At 42.5% G+C, this 22,996-nt stretch overlaps 1 protein-coding gene across 7 annotated transcripts in view; it reads left to right on the top strand.

Moving 5' to 3' along the window:
• The window catches only part of SIK3 (SIK family kinase 3), a 253,728-nt gene that overhangs the window by 199,288 nt on the left and 31,444 nt on the right, over nucleotides 1-22,996 (top strand). For all 7 annotated transcript variants that reach the window (XM_082629685.1, XM_082629686.1, XM_082629683.1 and 4 more), the window contains exons 5-7: nucleotides 2,694-2,818; nucleotides 3,363-3,486; nucleotides 22,572-22,690. In XM_082629685.1, the coding sequence (XP_082485811.1) occupies nucleotides 2,694-2,818; nucleotides 3,363-3,486; nucleotides 22,572-22,690 (368 nt within the window). The remainder of the gene's footprint in view (nucleotides 1-2,693; nucleotides 2,819-3,362; nucleotides 3,487-22,571; nucleotides 22,691-22,996) is intronic.

The following is a 22,996-nucleotide window of genomic DNA, read 5'->3' as shown; positions in this document are numbered from 1 at the left end:
TGTGAGAGAGTCAGAGATGAAACAGGTATTTTTAAGGAACTAGGGAGAGGGGGTAGACCTCTACTAGAGAGACAGTATATTTTTAAGGAGCTAGAAGAATAGGATATTTATATATGTAAATACCCAAAATAAAGGAGGAATACAAAGTAAGAAGGGAGTGCAGAGATGGTAGGTGGAGGACATTTCTTATAGGGGATTCAGGAAGACTTGGCAGAAGAGACATTTATTTTGCATTGATGAACGAGAGTATTGGATTTCTCTCCTTGAAGTAGCTATAGTGATTCTGATGATGGCTCTGACCTCTAAGCCCCTTGTGATCATTAAGTTTTTTACAACCTTAGGAGGGCTGGCTGGGAGGTAGAGGCTCTAGTAGCTGGCCAGCTGCCAGTCAGTATGAAAAGGCTCCAGTAGCCAGGAGGTGACAAGAGGATTGGCCCGGTGATTTTATTGCAGTTTTATTGAAGTTTAATTTAGTGACCCTTTCTTGAGTCCCTGCTATGTATGAAAACACTGTGTGGAGACTAAGATAAATAAAATGATATCCCTCCCATTTACTAACTAGTGGAGGATATAAACACATAATACAACTAAGTATAGCATGAGGCAGAGTTGTAATTGGGCTGTAGAGGGATAAGCCAAGGGCCATGGAAGCACAGAGGAGGAAGCCACTGGCATGGTATTTTGTGGCGGGAGTCAGTTAAGGCTTCATACAGGAAGTAATATTTGACTGGGCCTTGAAAATGAGAGCTCTTTCAAATGTGGCAAGGAAGGGAAAAAGCATGGCACAGAGAGTAAGTAGCATAAGAGAGGGACATAAACACAAGCTGTGCATAGTCTAGCGATGCTAGAATGCCTAGCAGTGAGTTGGAAGGGTTGGGTGGAGCTGGGTCATGAGGACCTTAAGTGACAACGCTAAGAGAGCTAGCCTGTTCTGTAAGCAGAAGGGAGCCACCGAATGTCTTTGAGCAAGGAGGCAGCACGATGTGATTGGTGGCCCGTTCACTGTGCTATGAATGGGTGGCTTAGAGGGAAGTGAAACAGAGGGTAGTAAGCAAGAGCATCAGTCGAGGTCAGAGATAATAAGAGTATGAACTGAGGTGGGAGGAATGGAAATGGAGAGAAGGAGGTAGGTTCAAGACACACTTACAGGGTAGCAGCAGTGAAAGCTGTACCTCCGGTCTGAAATGGAGATGAGAAGGAGCGAGGAACGAAGACGCCCGTGCTCCTGGTGACGCGAAGGTAGTGCCGTGAATGAACATGGGAACATTGCTGGAAGAGCAGGTTTGATTCTGGAAAATGGGGAGTTTGAGATGTTTCTTCCCAGGCAAGTGCTGGAAGTTCATGTCAGGAGCTTAAGCATGGTACCAGGGCCAAAGATATAAATTTGGAGAGTCATTACCATACGAATGAGAGGGGAAGCTGTGGGACCAGAAGAGCTGGCCCTGAGAAGATACAGGGCAAGGAGCGATAGTCAAAATCAGCACATGCTTTACTAGAAAACGCCTTCTGGAGAAGGTAGGAAGAAGAAAAGCAAATAGCAAAAGGAGGCAGAGTTGCCAACGAGAGTAAAACTAGGAAAGGGAGGAGAGTTTCCGAGAGTAGGGAGGTGCCCAGAGTCTTCAGCTGCTGGGACTATGGGAACGTGGTAGGCCTGGGGGCAGGAGGGAGCTCTAGCCTGTCATACCTGCACGTTGTTCATCTAAATATCTATGTGCATAAAAGTATTTATAGGTCAGCGAGACTCTATCCTTGGCCTGCCATCCTTGTTCATTTTCTTAGTATTCCTCCCCAAACCGCACCCGTCCTTCTCCCGTCAACTCTCTCTTCAGACAGTGGGAGGGGGAGAAATGAAGGGGGGAAGTTGAAGCACAAAAGGAGTTGAAGTTAAAATGTTAAGTGTTCGTGGTTTGTTTATAAATAAGTTGCATATTCTTTATTTTGAATAAGCCACCTTCATGATACTAAAGTTACTTTGTCTAATTTTTAAGTTCACTATATCTCTAGTGGTCATAAATGTGTCTGTCATAAGAAGTAAAAGTAATCTGAAAACCCTGGGTCCAGGTGAGTAGACTTAACATGTATTTACCGATTCTGATGTGGTCTTAATATCGATCATTATCCAATTTTATTTTTGTTCTTTTTTTTTTTTTTTTTTTTTTCTTTTTGCGGTATGCGGGCCTCTCACTGTTGTGGCCTCCCCCGTTGCGGAGCACAGGCTCCGGATGCGCAGGCCCAGCGGCCATGGCTCACGGGCCCAGCCGCTCCGCGGCATATGGGATCCTCCCAGACCGGGGCACGAACCCGTATCCCCTGCATCGGCAGGCGGACTCTCAACCACTTGCGCCACCAGGGAGGCCCTTATTTTTGTTCTTAAAGAAATAAATACCACTCACCTCAGTCCAGATTTATGAAGGAAACGGTGCTGGTTGATTTATGAAGGAAACGGTGCTGGTTTTGCTGACATAAACCAATCATATTTACTTTTAGTTAACCATGTGTCTTTTGCATTCCAGCCCATCTGTATCTCTATTTCACTATTACTTTAAAGTTAAGCGGCTGGTTATATAATTTCTAAAGGTTCTCTTTTTGTGTTTGATATTCAGACTTAAGGATCCAGAACCTTTATTCTATTGACTAGAAACTAGTATTCACTGGGTAAAGATAACGTGAGTTATATCCATTTGTCTTTCTAGATTTTGGCTTCAGTAACCTCTTCACTCCCGGGCAGCTGCTAAAGACCTGGTGTGGCAGCCCTCCCTATGCTGCACCTGAACTCTTTGAAGGAAAGGAATATGACGGGCCCAAAGTGGACATCTGGGTATGTGACTGCCTCCTCTTATACCCCATAGCATTAGTTACCCTTGATTGATGACAGCTGTCCTCATCCTGGACAACACGTAGTACTGCACTAGAATTGATCACCTGTTCTTTGAATCCCCAATTCTTTGTGCAGTCTGTTCTTCAACCTTTGTCTTATGGACTGAGCCACAGAGTTCAACCTCCCCCTTTGCATCTGCAAAAAAAAAAAAAAAAAGTCCCTAGGACAAGCTTGGATGGGTACCCTTGTCAAGAACAGAAATTCTTTCTGTTGTTGCCACTTGCCTTCTCCCTAGGATGAGTACTGAGAGAAATTCTAGTTATGTTCCCAAAAAGTAATGTCTGGAAGCAAAGAAGAATGCTGACTATTCTAAAGATGATTGGCCTTGACAGTGCCCCATATTATTTCTCATAAAAAAAAGAAGAAAAAGTTTGTTCCATTATCTCGTGCATGACTCACCATTATCTTCATACACATACTATAATGGCCTTTTTTTGTCTCCTCTGATGTGATTAATTGTACGTACTCTCTGTTTGGGATGCAGAGCCTCGGAGTCGTCCTCTATGTGCTTGTGTGTGGTGCCCTGCCATTTGATGGGAGCACACTGCAGAATCTGCGGGCCCGGGTGTTGAGTGGAAAGTTCCGCATCCCATTTTTTATGTCCACAGGTAAGGGGGTTGCCATCACACAGCTATGACTGGGTTCATGGAACATTAGACATGCAAAGTTATCCCAGGAATTGAGTGACAGAGTATAAATTGCCCATTTAACCACCTTTTTTGGCTCCAGTTTGCTGAATTGACACCTCCAGAGGCAAGGTTCTATAGGAACAGAGCATCTAGGCTTTGGCCTCAGATAACCCTCCTGAGTTTGGCTCTGGGCTCTACATAGGACTACCAGTGTGGTGTGGCAGATTACTACGTCTTTCGGAGCTTCAGTTTCCTCATCAATAAATGGCTGACAGTTCTGTGAGGGCTACCACTATGAGAACTAAATCAAATGATGTGTGTGAAGTTAATAGGTCCATCGCATCGTAGCAGCGGTTGTAGTCGTTTCACCCTTGCCTTCACCTCATCTCTCACCCTTTTTCAGGATGATATTTCTATTTACTGGGGCCCCATTGAGATGTGGTAATAAATTCCAAGGATAAAGCAGGCTTTGCATCTTAATCTGGCTGCTACTACATTTCCTGCTTCTATGACATTTATCCCCCAGACTCAAAAAATACTTTATAAATGAGTGGGCAGTAGGGTAAGTAGCTCTTAGAAGAATTTAACACTGTAGACAGACACCAGACACCCAGAATCCACAGTGTTTCATCGCCATCGATGTGCACTTAAGAAAAGAACATTTTGGAGACAATGCTGTAAGCAATCTATTTAGTTTTGCTTAACCATGATTTCACTTTAAGGAACAACATACAGAGTGTATGTCCACTGGGTTGGCAACACAGTATAAGCACGTGGGAATTACGTCTTAGAATAAATGAGAATTGCATCTAGAATACATTTCAGAAATTTTATTTCTGAAATGCATATTAGAAAAAAGCTGTGAGAAAAATAAAATAGAGAAAGGGTGTTAGGGATGGTGGGTGGGTGGTTATTTGGAAAGGTGTGTCAGGGAACCCCTTCACTGAGAAGTCAACATTTCAGCGAAGGCTTGAAGAAGGCAAGGGCGTGAGCCGTGCAGTCTGAGGAAGAGCTTTCCAGGCTGAGGGGACGGCAGGTAGAAAGGCCCCAGTGAGGGAGCATGACTGGGTGTCTAAGGAACAGGATGGAAACCTCTGTGCTGGAAAGGAATGAGTGAGGGGACAGGAGAGATGCCATCAGAGAGGCAACAGAGAGCTCACTCTGAGGGCTTAGTCAGTCAGTGTTAAGGCCTTTTTCACTCTGAGTAAAATGCAAAGGATCAGAGGATTTTAACAGAGGAATGATATTATCTGACTTTTCGTTTTTTTCTAACTTTTATTATGAATATTTTCAAACATGCAAAAATATCTAAAGAACTTTACAGTGACTTTTGTTTTTTTAAAAAAATCACTTTGGCAGCTCTGTTGGTTGAAAGGTTCAAGGGCTGAAGGAGGGAGACCAGTTAGTAGGAGACTTTTGCAATAATCCAGATGAGAGATATTGGTGGCTAGTTCCCAGACTGGGGTGTAGAGGTGGGGATGGTAAGAAGTCGTCAGATTCAAGAGATAATACAGGGGCTTCCCTGGCGGTCCAGTGAGTAAGACCCCATGCTCCCAATGCAGGGGACCCAGGTTCGATCCCTGGTCGGGGAACTAGATCGCGCATGCCGCAACTAAGAGTTTGCATGCTGCAGCGAAGATCCCTCATGCCACAACTAAGACCTGGTGCAGCCTAAACAAATAACTGAATACATAAATATTTAAAAAGAGAGACAGAGAGATAGTATGTACTGTGTGGCAGACTCTGTTTCAAGCATTTTGCAAACATTAACTCATTTAATTACTTTAACAACCCTGTAAGATACATGGGACTATTACCCCCATTTTATAGGTGATAAAACTGAAGCCAGGAGATGTTTAGCAGTTTTCCCAAGATAACACAGCTACTAAGTGACTAAACTACAATTTGAGCCTAGGCAGTCTGGCTCCAACAACATATATGTGGGATTTGATGTGAGAGAAAAAGTAATTATTAATAATCCAGGGGTTTTGGCTTGAGCAACTGGAAGGATGGATTTACTGCTAACAGAGATGGGAATGGAGAGATATTTTATATGTGTTAGTTTGAGATGCCCATTAGACATCTAAGTTGAGATATTGTATAGACAGTTGAATATAGGACTGTAGCTTAGTTGGGAGTGGTGGGCTAGCGATACACATTTGGGAATGATCAGTATATAGATAATACAGTATTTTAAGCTCTGAGATAAGGTCACTTTTTAGGCCATGATTGCAGAGAAGAGAAGAGGTCTAAGGATTAATCTCTGGGACACACTCATATTCAGAGATCAGGAACGTGAAGAGGGATCCGCATAGGAATTGCTAGTAAGGTAAGCCAGAGAGTCTTCTGTCCTAGAAAACAAGTGAAGAGAATGTTTCAAGGAGGAGGGAATGAGGGACTGTGGGGGGTGCTGCTGATAGGTCAGATGACTGAGAACTTGCTGGAGGACAGAGGGAATGGAAAGCACCCATTGAACTGAGAAGGCATCTTGAGACCGAAAAACAAGGTAGGCAGCTCCAGGTGATCAATGGGTCAGTTTATTATAGGGTAACTTACTCACAGAGTAAGTAGGATCAGGCGGACACCATCTAGGAACACTCACAACGGTACCGTGCACTGCCAAGGGGACAATTTTATCGTTAACCTAAGGGGCGTGGGTATGTGCTTGGAAACAGTAAGTGCATTCCTAAGTCAATCTTTATTAATGGGTAGCTAGTCTATTAATGGGCACCAGGAATATGTCAGCAAAGGTCTTCATCATTGTTTGGAGACCACCAGAGCACAGAGGCCACCTGGACCTAATCATGAAACAATGGCTATTAACTACAGAGTCCTTGATGACAGAGAAGTGACTTAGCAGAGTCCTAGGTAGGGTCAGTGGAAGGACGGGAGGCATGGTAGGAGCCCAGAATGTCATCAGTTATGCTAATAGCCATACAGAACGGAATACCAGATTTAAAGAGATTGCTGATGATCCTGAAGTACCATTTTGGTGGAGGAACAGGAGCAAAACCCTGACCCATGTAGATGCGGCCGGAAAGGGGTGGATGGGAAGCAGAGAAAGGAAACAGACACAGCTCTTTGCAGTTCTATTCTGGAAGGAGGCAGAGAAGGGGTGTAGTGGATCGTTCTGGCCGGAGTCGCCAGTGATCTTGTCATAATCTATTGTATATCCTCGGTCTTTATCTTAATGACTGCCCAGCAGTATTTAGCGCTAAATGCTAAAAGTTCACCACTCCTTTCTTTCTTTTGTTAAATATAAACTTTATTTTTTAGAGCAGTTTTGGGTTCATAGCAAAATTAAGCAGAAAGTACAGAGAGCTCCTATATACTTCCTGTCCCCTCTCACCCATAGCCTCCCCCACTGTCAGTATCCGGCACCAAAGTAGAACATTTGTTACGGTCCATCAACCTGCTGCGACACTACATTGGATTACCATCTAAAGTCCATCGTTTACTAGGGCTCACTCTTGGTGTTGTACATTCCGTGGGTTTGGACAAATACATAATGACATGTATCTACCATTGTAGTATCATCCAGAGCAGTTTCACTGCCCTAAGAATCCTCAGTGCCTGTTCATCCCTCCCGCTCCCTTAACCTCTGGCAATCAATGATCATTTTACTGTCTCCACAGTTTCGCCTTTTCCAGAACGTCATATAGTTGGAATCATACATTATGTAGCCTTTTCAGATTGGCTTCTTTCACTTAGTAATATGCATATAAGTTTTCTCTATGTCTTTTCATGGATTAATAGCTCACTTCTTTTTAATGCTCAGTGATACTCCATTGTCTGGATGTACCACAGTTTACTTATCCATTCACCTGCAGATGGACCTCTTGGTTGCTTCCAGGTTTTGGCAATAATGAACAAAGCTGTTATAAATATCCGTGTGCAGGTTTTTGTGTGGATGTAAGTTTGTTTGTTTTTTTAAGGAATTTCTTCCATTGTTTTTTTTTTTTTTTTTTTTTGCGGTACGTGGGCCTGTCACTGTTGTGGCCTTCTGCCGTTGCGGAGCACAGGCTCCGGACGCGCAGGCTCAGCGGCCATGGCTCACAGGTCCAGCCGCTCCACGGCATGTGGGATCTTCCCGGACCGGGGCACGAACCCGTGTCCCCTGCATCGGCAGACAGACTCTCAACCACTGCGCCACCAGGGAAGCCCCTGGATGTAAGTTTTTAACTCATCTGACTAAATACCAGGGAGTATGATTGCTGGATTATACCATAAGAGTATGTTTAGTTTTGTAAGAAACCACCAAAGTGTCTTTCAAAGCGGTTGTGCCATTTTGCATCTCCACCAGCATTTGGTATTGTCAGGGCTTTGGATTTTTGCCATTCTAATAGATGTGAAGTGGTATCTTGTTATTTTAATTTGTAATCCCTGATGAAGTATGATGGTTAACATTTCATAGGCATGTTTACCATCTGTATATCTTCTTTGGTGACATGTCTAAATGTTTTGCCCATTAAAAAAATTTTTTTTGAATTTATTTATTTATTTATTTATTTATTTGGCTGTGCCAGGTCTTAGTTGCGGCATGGGAACTCTTAGTTGCGGCACGTGGGATCTAGTTCCCCAACTAGGGGATCAAACCCAGGCCGCTCCTGCATTGGGAGTGTGGAGTCTGAGCCACTGGACCACCGGGGAAGTCCCTTGCCCATTTTTAAATTTGGTTGTTTGTTTCCTTATTGTTGAGTCACTCCTTACTTTTGAAAACACTTTTTTTCCCATTGCTTCTCCAATGCCACGTTATCCAGCTTTCCTCCTGTTTCTCTGAGTACACCTTGTTGGCCAGATTTCTCTTTCTCTGTTCATCCTTTAAATCTTTTCTTCTTTACACCATCTTTCTGAGCATCTTATTCACTGCCGTGGCTTCAGGGAACACAGTGATGTTCAGTCCCCAGTTAACACTTGGGTAACTTTCTGGCCCAGACCTCTCCTCTGGGATGAGAGGCTATATATCCAACCAGTTGCTACCAGTCGGCTTTACTTGTGTGTCTTGAATTCACATCAGTGGAAACATTTTCAAAACTGAATTTAATCCCTCCCTAGAAGTGCTCCATTCTGTGTTCCCTAACTTAGTGAATGGTGTCACCGTCTGACCAAGAAGCTGGCCTTGATTCCTCCTCTCTTACCATCACCACAGCCACTCACTTACCAAGTCCTGTAGATTCCACCCTCTATTCCTATAGACACTTCTGTAGTGGCTCTTGCCTGGATTAAATAATAGCTAATTAAATGGACACCTGGCTCCAGCCTTATCCCTCTCTAATGCATTCTCCACATGGCTGCATGAGTAATGTTTCTAAAGTATATACGACAAAACACACACACACACAAAATTTGGTTATATCATTTTCCAGCTTAAACTTTTCAATGGTCTACCATTGCCTCTAGGCTGAAGTTCGCTCCTTAATGCGGCTAGAGCACTGACTTCATTTTTGACCATGACCGTAGTAAAAGATACATTTCATACAGTGACCTAGAAAATACATATATACATACAGCTGAACAGAAGTTTTTTTAAAAAGCAAAACTTGGGCTTCCCTGGTGGCGCAGTGGTTGAGAGTCTGCCTGCCGATGCAGGGGACATGGGTTCGTGCCCCGGTCCGGGAAGATCCCACATGCCGCGGAGCGGCTGGGCCCGTGAGCCATGGCCTCTGAGCCTGCGCGTCTGGAGCCTGTGCTCCGCAACGGGAGAGACCACAACAGTGAGTGGCCCGAGTACCGGAAAAAAAAAAAAAAAAAGCAAAACTTGTCTTTACTAGGTGCAGTGCACTCTAATACATTTTATTCTATTACATTAAAAATGCTAATTATAACTTACTGAATTGATCTCATGACTGCTTTTTGAAAAACAATGACATAGTAATACTTCTGTGACCTGGCTCGTGCCTGTCTCTGCAGCCCCAGATCCCATTCTACATCTAGTCGCCCTAATTTCCTTCTGGTTTCCGGAACAAGTGATACTCTCTGGAGCAACTCCCTCCTCCTGGGGTACTTCTTCCTCCCCCCACCCTACCCCATGCCCCCCACTCCTGTATTCTAGAGCAAGAAATTAGATGTGATAAAAATAAGAATCTAGATAATTTCTACGTCTTTCTTTTATCATGGGACCTCCCAAACATTTCACTGTAATTGTTTCTTTCATTATATATCTTCCGTATCAGACTGTGAGCTTAGAGAAAGTAAAGGCAAAATGTGGGGTTTTTTTCACAGTTGCCTCTAGCCTAGCAGAGTATCTGGCATGTAGTAGGATTTAGTAAACAGTATGTAGATAGTAAATAGGATCCTGCTTAAAACCCTCCAGTCGCTTTCATTTACACTTAGAAAACAATTCCAAAAGTCATTATTATTATGGCCTACAAGGCACACTGTGGTTGGCCCCTCTCTTTAATCTCATTTCCTGCTTCTCTTCCCTTTAGGCCCCGAGCTCCAGTTACAGAGGCGTCCTTGCTTTTTCTCAGACTTTCCAAGTGCACACATTCCTGTTTCCTCAGATATTTACATGGCTTCCTCACCTAACTTGAGGTTTCTGCTTAACTGTCCCCCCAGAGAGACCTCTCCTGATACCCCTGTCATTCTCTTTCCGTTACTCTGCTTCACGGTTTTTCGTGGCACTTACCACTACCTGACCTTATTTGTTTACTGTGTCCCCACCCCTCATCCCCACTTCCTCTTGACTATAATACGATTTTGTTTTTGTTCACTGCATGGGTCCTGGTAGGCACTCAGTAAATATTTGTTGAATGAATGGATGCATGCATGCATAGATTTGTTACAGTGTTCACTACCGAATAATTCAAATAATAATATCAGTAACAGTAATTTACATTTCTTTAGGGCTTTCAAGTTTACAAAGTATTTCCTATACTTGATCTAATTTGTGCTATGTAATTGTACTCTGGAATTGGTATTGACACTAGCATTTATCATTTTGCCAATGAAGTTTAAGAATCTGAAGTTTAAAGAAATTAGTTGACATGCCTAAAGCCACACAGGTAATAAGTGACCAAGTTAGTACTCAAATTCAGTGTCTGTTCTACTACACCACACCGCTGCAAACAAAGGGCAGTGTAAACAAACCACTTCCTCTGCTTTTCCAGTGTCCACAGTGTTTCCTGTGAGCAACTTGGATCCGTTCTCCCCTCCACCTCCACATCATGGCAAAAGATTTTTACTCAGGCCTTACAGAGCTGGCTTCCGATAGTGGATGCTGGTGAAATAGCTAGCCATGCTGTCAGCCACATTGTGTCTTAGTGCTTAGAAATAAACCATGTAACATTTTAACTACTTAGAAAGAGCTAATATTTATAACACGATATACGTTAACACGGAAGTTTAAAGACTCATAGAACACCAACATAATTATCCTAAATGTGGTCACTTTTTAATCCTGACAAGTAATTCCCTAAGTAGGAATAACATTTTTTGTAAGATTAAGTACAGGAAGTGACAAACAACCCAATCTAGGAAATGAGTAGACGGTTGCTGTGTTACTAGTGTGAGCTCTCTGCCCTCAGGGACATACATGTGCTCAGCCTTGCCTACCAGCGTAGGCCTGAGTCCCAAGGCCCTTCGAGACTGCTGTCAGAAGGATAAAGGCATGGGAGAAAATGACTGCATACGATGGTTTAGTCTTCTCTCAGCTTAGATGTCCTTCAAGTACCAAAATGTTTCGAGTTCATGTAAAGGAAACCTAGAGTCTGTCCCTGAGTCTTTTTGCTGATTACACCTCTAGTTTCTAGGCCTAATTGCACCTCGTTAGACCTAGAGTTAATTCTTTATATGGAGGCTGAGCCAGCCGCTTTCCAGCCTGTCAGGTCAGCCATTACTGTGCTACAGATAATAATGTAGTTGAGGGGAGTCCTAAAAAACAAGATCCTTTGTTTTCTCAGGCTCTTGTCATAGACTTGAACTGAGTTTATCCATTTTTCTACCAGAAGGATCTAGAAACTCCAGCAGAGCTGGTGTCATTTTTCAAATGAGCATTTGGGTGGCCGACTGGGGAAGGCCTCATAGTCCAGCTTCTTCTAGCCAGGTTGAATTCCGGAGTATCTACAGCTGTGTGGGAGGCCATGCTATACAAATGGATACAGTTAGTTTAAGAATTCTAAGCATCTCTTTATTGTCAGTAATGTGTGGAATGAAGTGTCCTCCCAATTAGTGGATATTTCTAGGCCTAGTCTTGTTTGTTTGATACAACCTTCCCTTCGTGGACATCCCAAGATACACTAAAGACATACTTTCAAGTTGCAATGACAGTGGTATAAATTTAAGAGGATTTATTCAAGGGGGATCGATATTATACTACCTAGTTCAATAGCTATATATGTGTCTTCCTCTCTTCTTCCCTAGAATGCAAGAATGCAAGAATGCTCCTTTATATCAGAACTGTGTTTCACACACACATCATCATCACCCCATAAGCCTTAAGAGCAACTGGTATGACGTAAATATTCAGTAAATTTTTTTAATGAAAAATTGAATCATCACTTACCTATAGACTCTTCCATCAGACTCTTGCATTTTATTATTAAAGTGATAGGTAACTCACTGATGATCTGAATTATTAATTGGTTTTACGTACTTTTGTTATATACATTAATATGTAAATGACCAGGTGAAGTGATTTCTAGTTTTTAAAAGGGTTTGATCTACGATAGAGTTGGCTTTCAATGTCTCAAGTAAAATACATTTGGTCTCCGGCAAGTGTTTTTGGATTAAACTTCTCAGAGCATCCCAGAGAGCAGTTAGGTAAAACCCTGAGCCTAAATTATAAAAGGATTCAAAGTTGAACCTTGCTGTTTTTTTGAGTTTCTGCAGAAGGTGAGACCTGACCTGGCCACATATGTTAGCAGTTGCTTTCTCTGAGTTCCGGTCCCACTGACGGAAGCCAACAATGTAAAGTTTTTGAGCACCAAGCTCAGTCACTACCAGTATATTTTTAAACACCGTCAGAGGCCTACTTCTTAAAGCCTAGTTTGTCTTATTCACCACTTATATCACCTGCTAGCAGATATAGTAAGATCAGTCATTTATTGGGTTGGCCAAAAAGTTCGTTTGGGTTTTTTGGTAACATCTTATGGAAAAACCCGAACGAACTTTTTGGCCAGCCCAATATTTAGCTGAAGGAAAATTTACAGTGAAAAAAATGCATTGAGGCAAGTATATAGAGATCTCTTGTGGACAATATTTTTGAGTCTTTATTGATTAGACTTCATTGTGACTTAATTAATTGTAATACTGCATAAGCATTTTATCCCTGGGAATGCAAGACCCAGGCTTACATTATGCTTCTGATGGAGACTACCATGCAGCTGCTGCCAAGAAGCTTCTACTTAGATACAAACAATTCTGCCCTGATTGGCTTACTCATCAAGAACCACACAGCATGTGGATTGGGACAGGAGATTAAAGTAACTCGCCCATCAGTCTTCGTATACTAAGGAGCTCAGAGTCCTCAAAACAGTTCTCTCATACTTGTTTAAGGTATACTCAGCCGCTAGGGAGGCAACCTGTGTAGTCCTTTCATGTTAGTGAGTGCAGAAATCCACATGAGGCCAGGAACGAGGCTAGGGCTACCTCAGAGTTAAGCAAGCCTCCCCAACCAGCTCTGCAGTGATTTTACCTAATGTGATAGAAAACCAGGGGATAAATATGGGCACTGCCCTATCTCTTACTACCCTTTTCAAGCACACTGTCTCCTAGCTTCAGGAACCCTAGAGAGGAAAATAGAGTAAGGAAAGAAGTTCTAGATGGAAGGACTCCAGAGATTTGAATAATAGCTAACATCCATTGAACACTTTCTTGGTACCAGACACTGTTGCATTAACTTCTTTAATATTTAAAACAACCCTATGGGGCTTTCCTGGTGGCACAGTGGTTGAGAGTCCGCCTGCCGATGCAGGGGACACGGGTTCGTGCCCCGGTTCGGGAAGATCCCACATGCCGCGGAGCGGCTGTGCCCATGAGCCATGGCCGCTGGGCCTGCGCGTCTGGAGCCTGTGCTCCGCAACTGGAGAGACCACAGCAGTGAGAGGCCCGCGTACCACACACACACACAAAAAAACCCAACCCTATGAGGTTGGCTTCTATTGTCATTTGATGGACAAGACAGTTGAGGCATGGTAAGGATAAGTAACACACCCAGAATCACACAGCTGGGAAGTGGTGGAGCTGAGATTTGAGCCCGTGCACTCTGGCTTCAGAAGCCACCTAACTGTCTTCGATTGTCCTTTAATTCTCAGTGAGTACATGTCTCACAGGTTATTCCAAGTATCCAGAGAGTCCTGGAATAGATATCTTTGCCCGTCTGCATCTGGATTATTTTTGGAAAACAGTGTTAGTATCAAGGACTATGTATTGGACTCTGATATAAAGCTGAACCAGAGGTTTCTTCCACTGTGATGATTGCTATTAGGACTTAAAATATATTTGAATAATAAGGTAGTGTAAGTGACAAATTTTTATTTTAAACATGTGAACTGCAAATTGGACAGCCTCTAGTATAACAGTGTGGCATGTCAGGGGCTTTTCAAGGTCAAGGCTGCAGGGGTAAATGTGGTCATCCCCAGCCTTTAAGCCAGCGTCTCCTAATTTCTAAACCTTAATTCTGGCAAGATCACAGCCACCTTGAAGATAAGCAAAGTTCAAGAAATAGATGTTAGTTTTCTAATAAATGGATACCTATGGGTCAAACAGTTGTTTTCTCCTCAGTCTATCTCAGCTTGATAAACTGTTAAAATGGAAGTTTTAGCCTCTCAGCCTAACTTTATGGATTCCTAATAGAAGCTTTTCTTATCTGTGCCATCATTATTTGCTAGATTGTGCCAAGCCATCTCCCTTTGGCCTCTGTTCAACCATAGAAAGTGTCTCACAGGATTTGGTTATAAGGAACTTTATTTCTATTCCAGAACATTCTGATAATAATTTGCAGAAAACAGTGTGGTAGAATTTGTATTTAAATCACTCTCCACTTCCTTGTCTGATCTCTTGCTGTTGGGCTATCCTTGTAGGAATTTTACGGAATGCTTTGGTACTGGGACTCCCATTTTTCTTTCCCCGAAAGAACTAAAAGCAAATGGCTTCAAAACAAGACATTTTTTTCCTCAGTGTCACTTCTTTTAGAGGAGCTGATCTCAGTGCTTGTTTATTATGAGTCAAATCTTATCACAACCAACGTTATTACAGATTAAGTTCTATTAGAGTTAATTCCAAGATTGTGCATTTTCTTTCATTGTGTAAAACTGTGGTATTGACTATCCCTTTAAAGTTAGAAATACAAGTTAGAAATGTTTATGCATTTCTATTGTAACAGTAAAGTACCAAAATTTAATTTCTATAGAGTAAAAATCTTCTAATACCTACAGCACCATTGTTCTAGCAATATCCAGTATAACAAAATTTCATTGTAATAACAACAAAAACCCTGTATTTTGTACGATTGTACTTAACATTTATGTGATCTCTCAATGCAGGTATATGACAGTGCATTCAGTGTATGTTCTTTATACATAGAAATGTCTTATTTTAAGACCATTTGTCTACTTCGTTTAGATTTTAAAATAGTTGCTATGTAAGATAGATTTGACCTTGTCAGCTGACAGCTGACAATGACAGGGTTTCCTTGGGCATGTTAAAAAATATCATTTCTAGGACTTAGTCCACAAGCAGAGTGAGGATTCCTAACTCCGGCCATCTTCCTACCAAAAGAAGGTATCTTGGCAAAAACACCTATGATTTCTTACTGATTTTCTTTTTAATTTTTTCTGTAGGGATCATGACATTGCAAGATAGCACACTCTTTTAGCCATGATTATGACAGGATCAGGACATTATGACAGACTTTTTCTTTTCTTTTTTTCTTTTGGAAAAGGCAGGTAGCATTAAAGAGGAGCTCTGAGTCACAAACATTCGTAAGTCCAGAACACAGATTCTTATCAAAGCCATGGTGCTCCATCCAGAGATTGTCATTGCAGACCAGTCATCAATCTTGTTCTGTTTGTCTGCTGTAATAGTGTCAGTTCTCCCCCAGACTGGTACCTGAGCTGGCCAAGTGGAGAGCAAAATCAGACAGTATTTCACATTGTATTCTTATTCTGAAAAGTGTTAAGACTTCAGTGCCATGTAACTTAAAAATATATATATATGAAGTTAATCCATTTTTCAGGGAAACAGACATATTTTAGCCAATTTATTTTTGTTTCTTTTTTGGATTTTTGAGATTTGAGCAAAATAGTGCTCTCTTTGAAATTTGAATTGCTCAGGAGAATTAAACCTTATTAAGAAGTTTGTTACAGTTATTGAAAACAAAGAGCTCTTGGGCTACATGTTTTGGCATTACCTTTGAACACACCTAGTGTTGACTGGAAAGAGGACGTGAGCAACCACACCGTACCCTCTTCCAGCGACCTGTAAGAGGCATGAATTTCCTGGGTGACTGCTTCTTCCTCGCATTCTTCCCATGCCTCCTGGCACACAGATGTCTTCTGTTCCCCCCCCCAGCTCCAAGCAGTTTTATGTGGTCAGAAAGAATCTGTGACTCAGTTCCTTTCAGACCACTCCTCTGCCCACAGAGCTGAAAATGGTTGCTATGCATGTCCCGTACTCTGGCCACACTTGAAGGGCTTAAGGGACAGTTGGCATTTCCTCCGTCGTGGGATCAGCCTGCAGACTCTGAGGGCCAGTTCCTGAATTTTTGCCTGCCCCTTCTGCCTGTGATCCCTTGACTGGGGAAGCCTGTCGTTGCCAGCCTTCCATCCCAGTCCCCGTCACCACGCAACAACCAGAGTATATAAACCAAGCTCACTCTTCTGTAGTGCACTTCAGCCTCCCCGTCATGTCCCCGCCCTCTCAGTTCACCTTAATGCAACTTGCCATTCCCCGTAACACTGTTTTCCAGCTGTTCATAGCCTTCTGACAATGAAGTTATCACCTAGCCCACTTTCTATGAACTTGGCTTATAGGTGACTCTATCGTGATAGAACTGTGGTGACTACATGGCATTTGATCTGTTGGAAGAGGAGTGAAATTGATTTGATATGTTTTCATAAAGATACTCTAGCTACTACCTAATACATCAACAATTAATTTAGGTATTATATGGGTTAAAAACTCTGGCTTTGGCATAACACTGACCAGAATTTGTATCCTGGTTTTGCCTCTTGTCATCTGGTCAAGTTTCTTAACTTACTTGATTGTTAATTTCTTTACTTGTGAAATATTTATAATACTAATAAGCATTAGTGTGTGAATTAAATGCTTAAATTAAAGGGTTAATTTATTTTAATTAGCACTCTGCCTAGCTCTTATACAGTGCTCGGTAAATGTTAGTAATTATTATTAAATAATATTTTTGAATGAATTGCTCTATTAATCTTTCATTCCCTCCTTCTGTGTGTTGTTTTCCACTCTTTTCTTTCTCTCACCCTCACTCTCTTAAGAGGCTAAGGATACATTATTAATACTTTCAGACACATCCACAGGGTTTACGGAGAAGATTTATCTGCCAGGAGCTGTTTTGGTTTGTTGTACCATAACTTAGACGCTATGGCTAGGCCACATGCAGACGTCTCTTCACGTGGTAATCTGATTTACATATTATTCTGTGCAGCCTCAGAAAAGATCAGTGAGTAAGTATCCTCTGTGTGAATGAGACAAAGAACTCTAAAGCTGCAAGGGGAGGCCTTGGAAATCATCTGATCCAGGCTTTTGCCCCCAAACAGTGCCACATCTTAATCTTCTGTAAGATGATAGTTGGCTGCTTTTTCTAGCTTGAAGCATGGAGAATGCCTATTCTATTGTGGCTTCTTGGAATCAGATTATTAAAGTTGTTAGAAGGAATTGTAGCAGTCACCTAGTCCCATGTTTCTTTCAACTGGCATTACTGAGAACCTGTTACATACCGTGTGCTCTGCGGGCCCTGGGGACACAGAGCTCCATGAGACGTTCAAGGATCCCAAGTCTTCTTCACACTTAATACTGGGGGCCCTTCTAACGACATCTCAAATGCCAGCCTCTGATTAGACATTTCTCGTGACAATAAGGATACTATTTCAGGTCAAATTGTTCCCTTTTCATAGTTACATGGTTTTTGGAGTTGGAGGAGACCAAAGAGTTCATCCTATTCAGTTGCTGCTGGACTTAATTTTCTTCCTTTTTTCTTTTTTTTTTTTTTAAAGGGGGGGGGCGGTTCTTTATTTTATTTTTAAAATAAATTTATTTATTTATTTATTTATTTATTTATTTATTTATTTATTTATTTATTTATTTATTTATTTATGGCTGCATTGGGTCTTCGTTGCTGCGTGCAGGCTTTCTCTAGTTGTGGCGAGCAGGGGCTACTCTTCATTGTGGTGTGTGGGCTTCTCATTGCGGTGGCTTCTCTTGTCGCAGAGCACGGGCTCTAGGTGTGCGGGCTTCAGTAGTTGTGGCATGTGGGCTCAGTAGTTGTGGTGTGCGGGCTCTAGAGCGCAGGCTCAGTAGTTGTGGTGCATGGGCTTAGTTGCTCCATGGCATGTGGATCTTTCTGGACCAGGGCTCGAACCCGTGTCCCCTGCATTGGCAGGCAGATTCTTTTTTTTTTTTTAATTTAATTTATTTTTTTATACAGCAGGTTCTTATTAGTCATCAGTTTTATACACATCAGTGTATACATGTCAATCCCAATCACCCAATTCATCACACCACCACCCCTGGCAGGCAGATTCTTAACCACTGTGCCACCAGGGAAGTCCCTGGACTTAATTTTTTAAATAAAACCTTACTCAGAATACTAATGTATAAAATTAGCTGTGCTCCAGGTATGGCCCTGCCTACTTGACTGCCCCCCTCACTTCCCTAAGGGGCCCCTCCTTAGATCCCTAGGACCTTGATCAAGTACTTTGGATCAACTCTAATAATTAGAAAGATTTCTCCTAAATTGAACTTGTTACTTCTAATTATTCCAAATTCAGGGCCCTGGAGCAGCAAAATATAAATGCACATTGTCTTCTGTGTAAATATCTTTCAGATACTTGAAGGACACCCAGTGTGCCCCTTCCTGCCTACACCTTCTCTTCTCCAAGATAAATCAGCGTCATGACCTTTACCCTGTCTTCGGGGGACATGTTTTCAAAGTTTTAGTCAGGAACTTCTTTCTTAAGCTATTCTGTTTATTTCTTCTATCTTGGAAACTAGAGACAGAGCTTCTGTTAGCTATCTTGGGTGAACTTGAAGTTGGTTTTTAACTCCCCTTCTTCATCCTTTATTATTTTCTCCTTCGGGCTGAATGCTTTCAGCCTCTTAGAGAAAGCTGTTTATTATCAAGGTCAAAAAAGAAAAAAAGGTGTTAAAGACCCAGCCTCAGATGGGACAACAACGTGAGATGGCAGTCTGAACTTAATTCCCGTTTCAGGACCCTGCCCATACGGCAGCCCTCTCTCCACAAAGTCATCCAAATGCCTGTCAGCGCCGCGACGCAGGGCCTGAGCTGGGCATCCTCTGGTCACCGTTCTGGTGGCATCAGGTTTCGCGGGGCCACAGCGATTTTCACTGCAGAGGCCACTTGGCGCTTGCGAACACGCGGAGCCGAGGGTTCCTGCACTGCCCCAGGTGCTTCAGTTCTATTCAGTAGCAAAGGTCTGCCCTTTGAGAGGGAACAAGCGATGGGGACTTTTTTGACGTTAAAATAGAGTTCTCTTTGGCATCTGGGAAAGTTGATGTTTTGTACTCTTTGATCTGAGGCCGCATTTTCTTTCCACTCATTTCAGTTGACTGTCCAGTGGTTAATTGTGTTATTAGGTTTGAAAGCGTTTATTTCCTTTGTTTTCACCCTCTTTCCATGTTTTATGTAGAATGGTACTTTCCAGTCTAGTTTGAATATAATTTCCTGAGCTATATGTGACACTTAGGAAACATGAGTTGATAATAATACCCTGGCTTTCCACATTTTGTCATATTTTACCATCTGTGCAACATATGAAGAGTGTTAGATTTCTGCTCCTTTGGGCGCTGGATGTTATATAGGGCACACAGATAAGAGCTTGTATCCGTTGGGTGTTGCCACCGCAACAAGGCATTCTCAGCCTGGGACCTATAGACGCCTGCGGAATCTGTGGCAGGCTCTGGGGGCTCCTTGAATAGACTAAAAATACACGCAAATTTTTGTGTATAAATTCTTGTTCATATTTTTCTGGAGATTTTTCAAGGCATCTGAAACCAAATAATGGTTAAGGGTGACTTAATAGAGGTTTCAAGATCCTGATACTGAACCAGATACATCTTCTAATCAGGACTTATTACAGTGGTGTTAATTTTTGTTGTTGTTGTTTTCAATAAAATGCCTTGAAAATTCTGTTTTAAAGTGAGCCTGTAACTAAACATCCTTCTGCCTTGGTCATCTGATTCAGAACTAATGTGGCTACCGTTCATGCACTAGATGCTATATGGAAACCAAAAGAAAACAGTAGAGTGCCATCTAGAGGGCCTAACAATAATTTCCCAGCTTTGGAATCAGGCCCAGGCGTTCCCCCTACACGGGGGTCTTTAGTTTTAGTAACTTTCTAAATCGAGAACACTTTTTTCCTCTCAAGTAATTGCAGACCATAAAGATGTGTGGCAGTGATATTTATCATCTACATAGAGGCTACAGTTGTGGCATCTAGCCTTGCTACTCTGGAGACATAATTTTAATAAAAGCTTAATGTTGTAGATGGCGTTTATTTTATAGGGATATAGGAACTACAGCCTTTGAGATCCACACTGCATTTGAATATACTTTTGATCATAAAGCAAGAACAAATTGATGATTCCCGTAATATCAGTTTGATATAAGGATATATTGCTTTGTTGTATTTTCATTTAAAGTTAGAATAAATTAAAAATTAAGAGTAATTTGTCTTAATTACTCTTTGTATTCCTTTCACGATGGTTGTATAGAATGGTGTTTGCCAAATGGTGCAGAAATTGTGGGGTTTCAGAGTTGAATTTACTCTGGAAAAACATACCAAGTGATTTGTATCCACGTGAAAATGTGCAGGATCATAGCTCTCAAGTCCTAGCTCTGCCCTTTAGGTTGCAATGGTTGATTACGTTAATTGTTTCTTCTTTTATAAATGGGGCTGAAAACAGTATCTAACATAGGGTTGTTGTGAAGATTAAATGAAATAGAGTTGGTAAGCACAGCGCCTTGTATATGAAAAGTCTTTTAACTTATTAAAGTCTCTTTAATTTATTGTTATTGTTATTATCACTGGCCAGTTTTATTTTCAGGACAGCTGGAGTAAAACAGAAACAGACAATTTTGTATCTTATAGAGAATTTTATAGTTTTAAAAAGCATTTCCACAAATACAATCTTGTTTGACTAGAGTTTCAATAAATATTTATTTATTCACGTATTCAGCAGCTGTTTATTCGGCTCCCATTAGGTGTAATAATCATCTTTGGCATTGCGGGTTTGATGCTGGAAACAGCAATAAGAAAGACATGGGGGCTTCCCTGGTGGCGCAGTGGTTGAGAGTCCACCTGCCGATGCAGGGGACACGGGTTCGTGCCCCGGTCCGGGAGGATCCCACATGCTGCGGAGCGGCTGGGCCCGTGAGCCATGGCCACGGAGCCTGTGCGTCCGGAGCCTGTGCTCCGCAGCGGGAAAGGCCACAGCAGTGAGAGGCCCGTGTACCACAAAAAAAAAAAAAAGAAAGAAAGAAAGAAAGACATGGACCTTACCTGGGCAGGGGAGGAGTTAGATGATAAGCAGTAAACAAGGTAATTTTGCAAAGAAGTCATTAGTGTGAAGAAAATCAGTGTGATGTAATAGAGAGCGACTGGAAGCCTACTTGAGGAGGATGAGGCGGCCAGGGAAGATCTTTCTCAGAAAGTGACATTTAAGCCCTTTCCCAAATGACAAGGAACCAGCCAAGTGAGGGTTCGGGAGCCACCGCCCCGACTGAGGAAAACAGCACGTGTAAATGCTGTTGGAGGGGGTGAGTGAAGCATGCACACAGTCTAGAAAGAAGGCCCGTGTGCTGGAGCTCAGGGAGGTCAAAGGACTTTGGACTTTGTTCTGCGGGTTCTGGGTGAGGTAGGGTGTGGATCAGAGCACCAACCAAAGAGTCAGACTGTCTGGCTTGAAATCTGACCTATTATGTGGCCTTCGACAAGCTTCTTGACTTCCCTGCACCTGATTTTTACCATCTCCGAAATGAGAATGGTAGTTCCTTCCTCCTAGGATTGCTGTGAAGATTGAATGAGATAAAAATAATTGTGTAAAGGGCTCAGAAGAGTATCTTAATACTGCTGTTTCTATCATCATTATCACCACCTTCATCCTCAAAACCCCCAATTTACAGATGAGAAAACTTAGAAATAAGAGGGTGGTTTTGAAATCAGAATATAGGCGTCTTGATTTCGAAACTGTCATTCTTTTTGCAATATATTCTGTAGCATGAGCTCCCCGAGAGAGACATCTCTTGATCTGAATCTCTTTAGCTCAGAGTCCACTTGTATGCACCCGTGGATGTTTAAACAACACAGAGAAGATGATCAGTAAGGCCAGCAGAGACCCAGGGAGGCATCCTGTGCCTGTGCCTCTCTCCCCACACCTGGAACCATCAGAACATCTAATTCCTTGAGTTTTGATGAGCGCTTTGGACCCTAAGCGGAAAGCCTTACTATGCACATAGGAATGAATAGAGGGAGGAACTATTTTGAGGACCTTGTAAGATAACTGAATCTCTTCAGAAAGACATTCAACATTCTTCATTAACTGCCTTAAATGAGGTCGTACATAATATAAATAAATGAAATCCAGGGATTATCCCCAGATTTTTTCTGATCTGACTTTTAGTGAAGGTATTAATTAACCAGACTACCAGACTTGAACTTCCCTTTCCTCCACCTCTTTCTGCCTTCGCCCAGTCTCTCCTGGAGTAAGCAAGGACATAGGTAAGGATCACAAAGCAAGAGAAACAGATTCGAAGTCAGGAGCCTGAAAATCTGCCTGCTCACCTTGCCTCTAGTTCCTCAGCCCCAGCGGTGCTTCCCTCACCGACCTTGACGCAGGCTCTGTGTCTGTTGCAGAATGTGAGCACTTGATCCGCCACATGCTGGTGTTAGACCCCAACAAGCGCCTCTCCATGGAGCAGATCTGCAAGCACAAGTGGATGAAGCTAGGGGACGCTGATCCCAGCTTTGACAGGGTGAGCTGGGCACCACTCGCCCCAGGGAACTCCTCTTAGGGCTACTGCAGTCTCTTCTGCATGAGATTGTAATCAGGCCAGGACCTGAAAAGGCGGGCCTGGGTACAGACTTGTTGTGTAATCCTAAAGCAAGTGAAGCCAGCAAGAAGGAATCTTAAACCAGCTGAGTTGTTGGAGAACAGTGATAACAGTTCCCTACTGCTTGTCCTCAAATCAGGGTCCCTTCCTGGCTCTTGGGGCAGTACAGCCTCCTCCCATGGGGTTGTTTCCCTCCTCTTAGTGTGCTCGGTCCAGTGGCTCCTGTAG

This window comes from Mesoplodon mirus, assembly GCF_964341445.2.
Source record: "Mesoplodon mirus genome assembly, chromosome: 7".
Classification (NCBI taxonomy): domain Eukaryota; kingdom Metazoa; phylum Chordata; class Mammalia; order Artiodactyla; family Ziphiidae; genus Mesoplodon; species Mesoplodon mirus.
The sequence above is the reverse complement of the archived record's forward strand: the minus strand, read 5'-3'. Positions and strand labels throughout refer to the sequence as shown.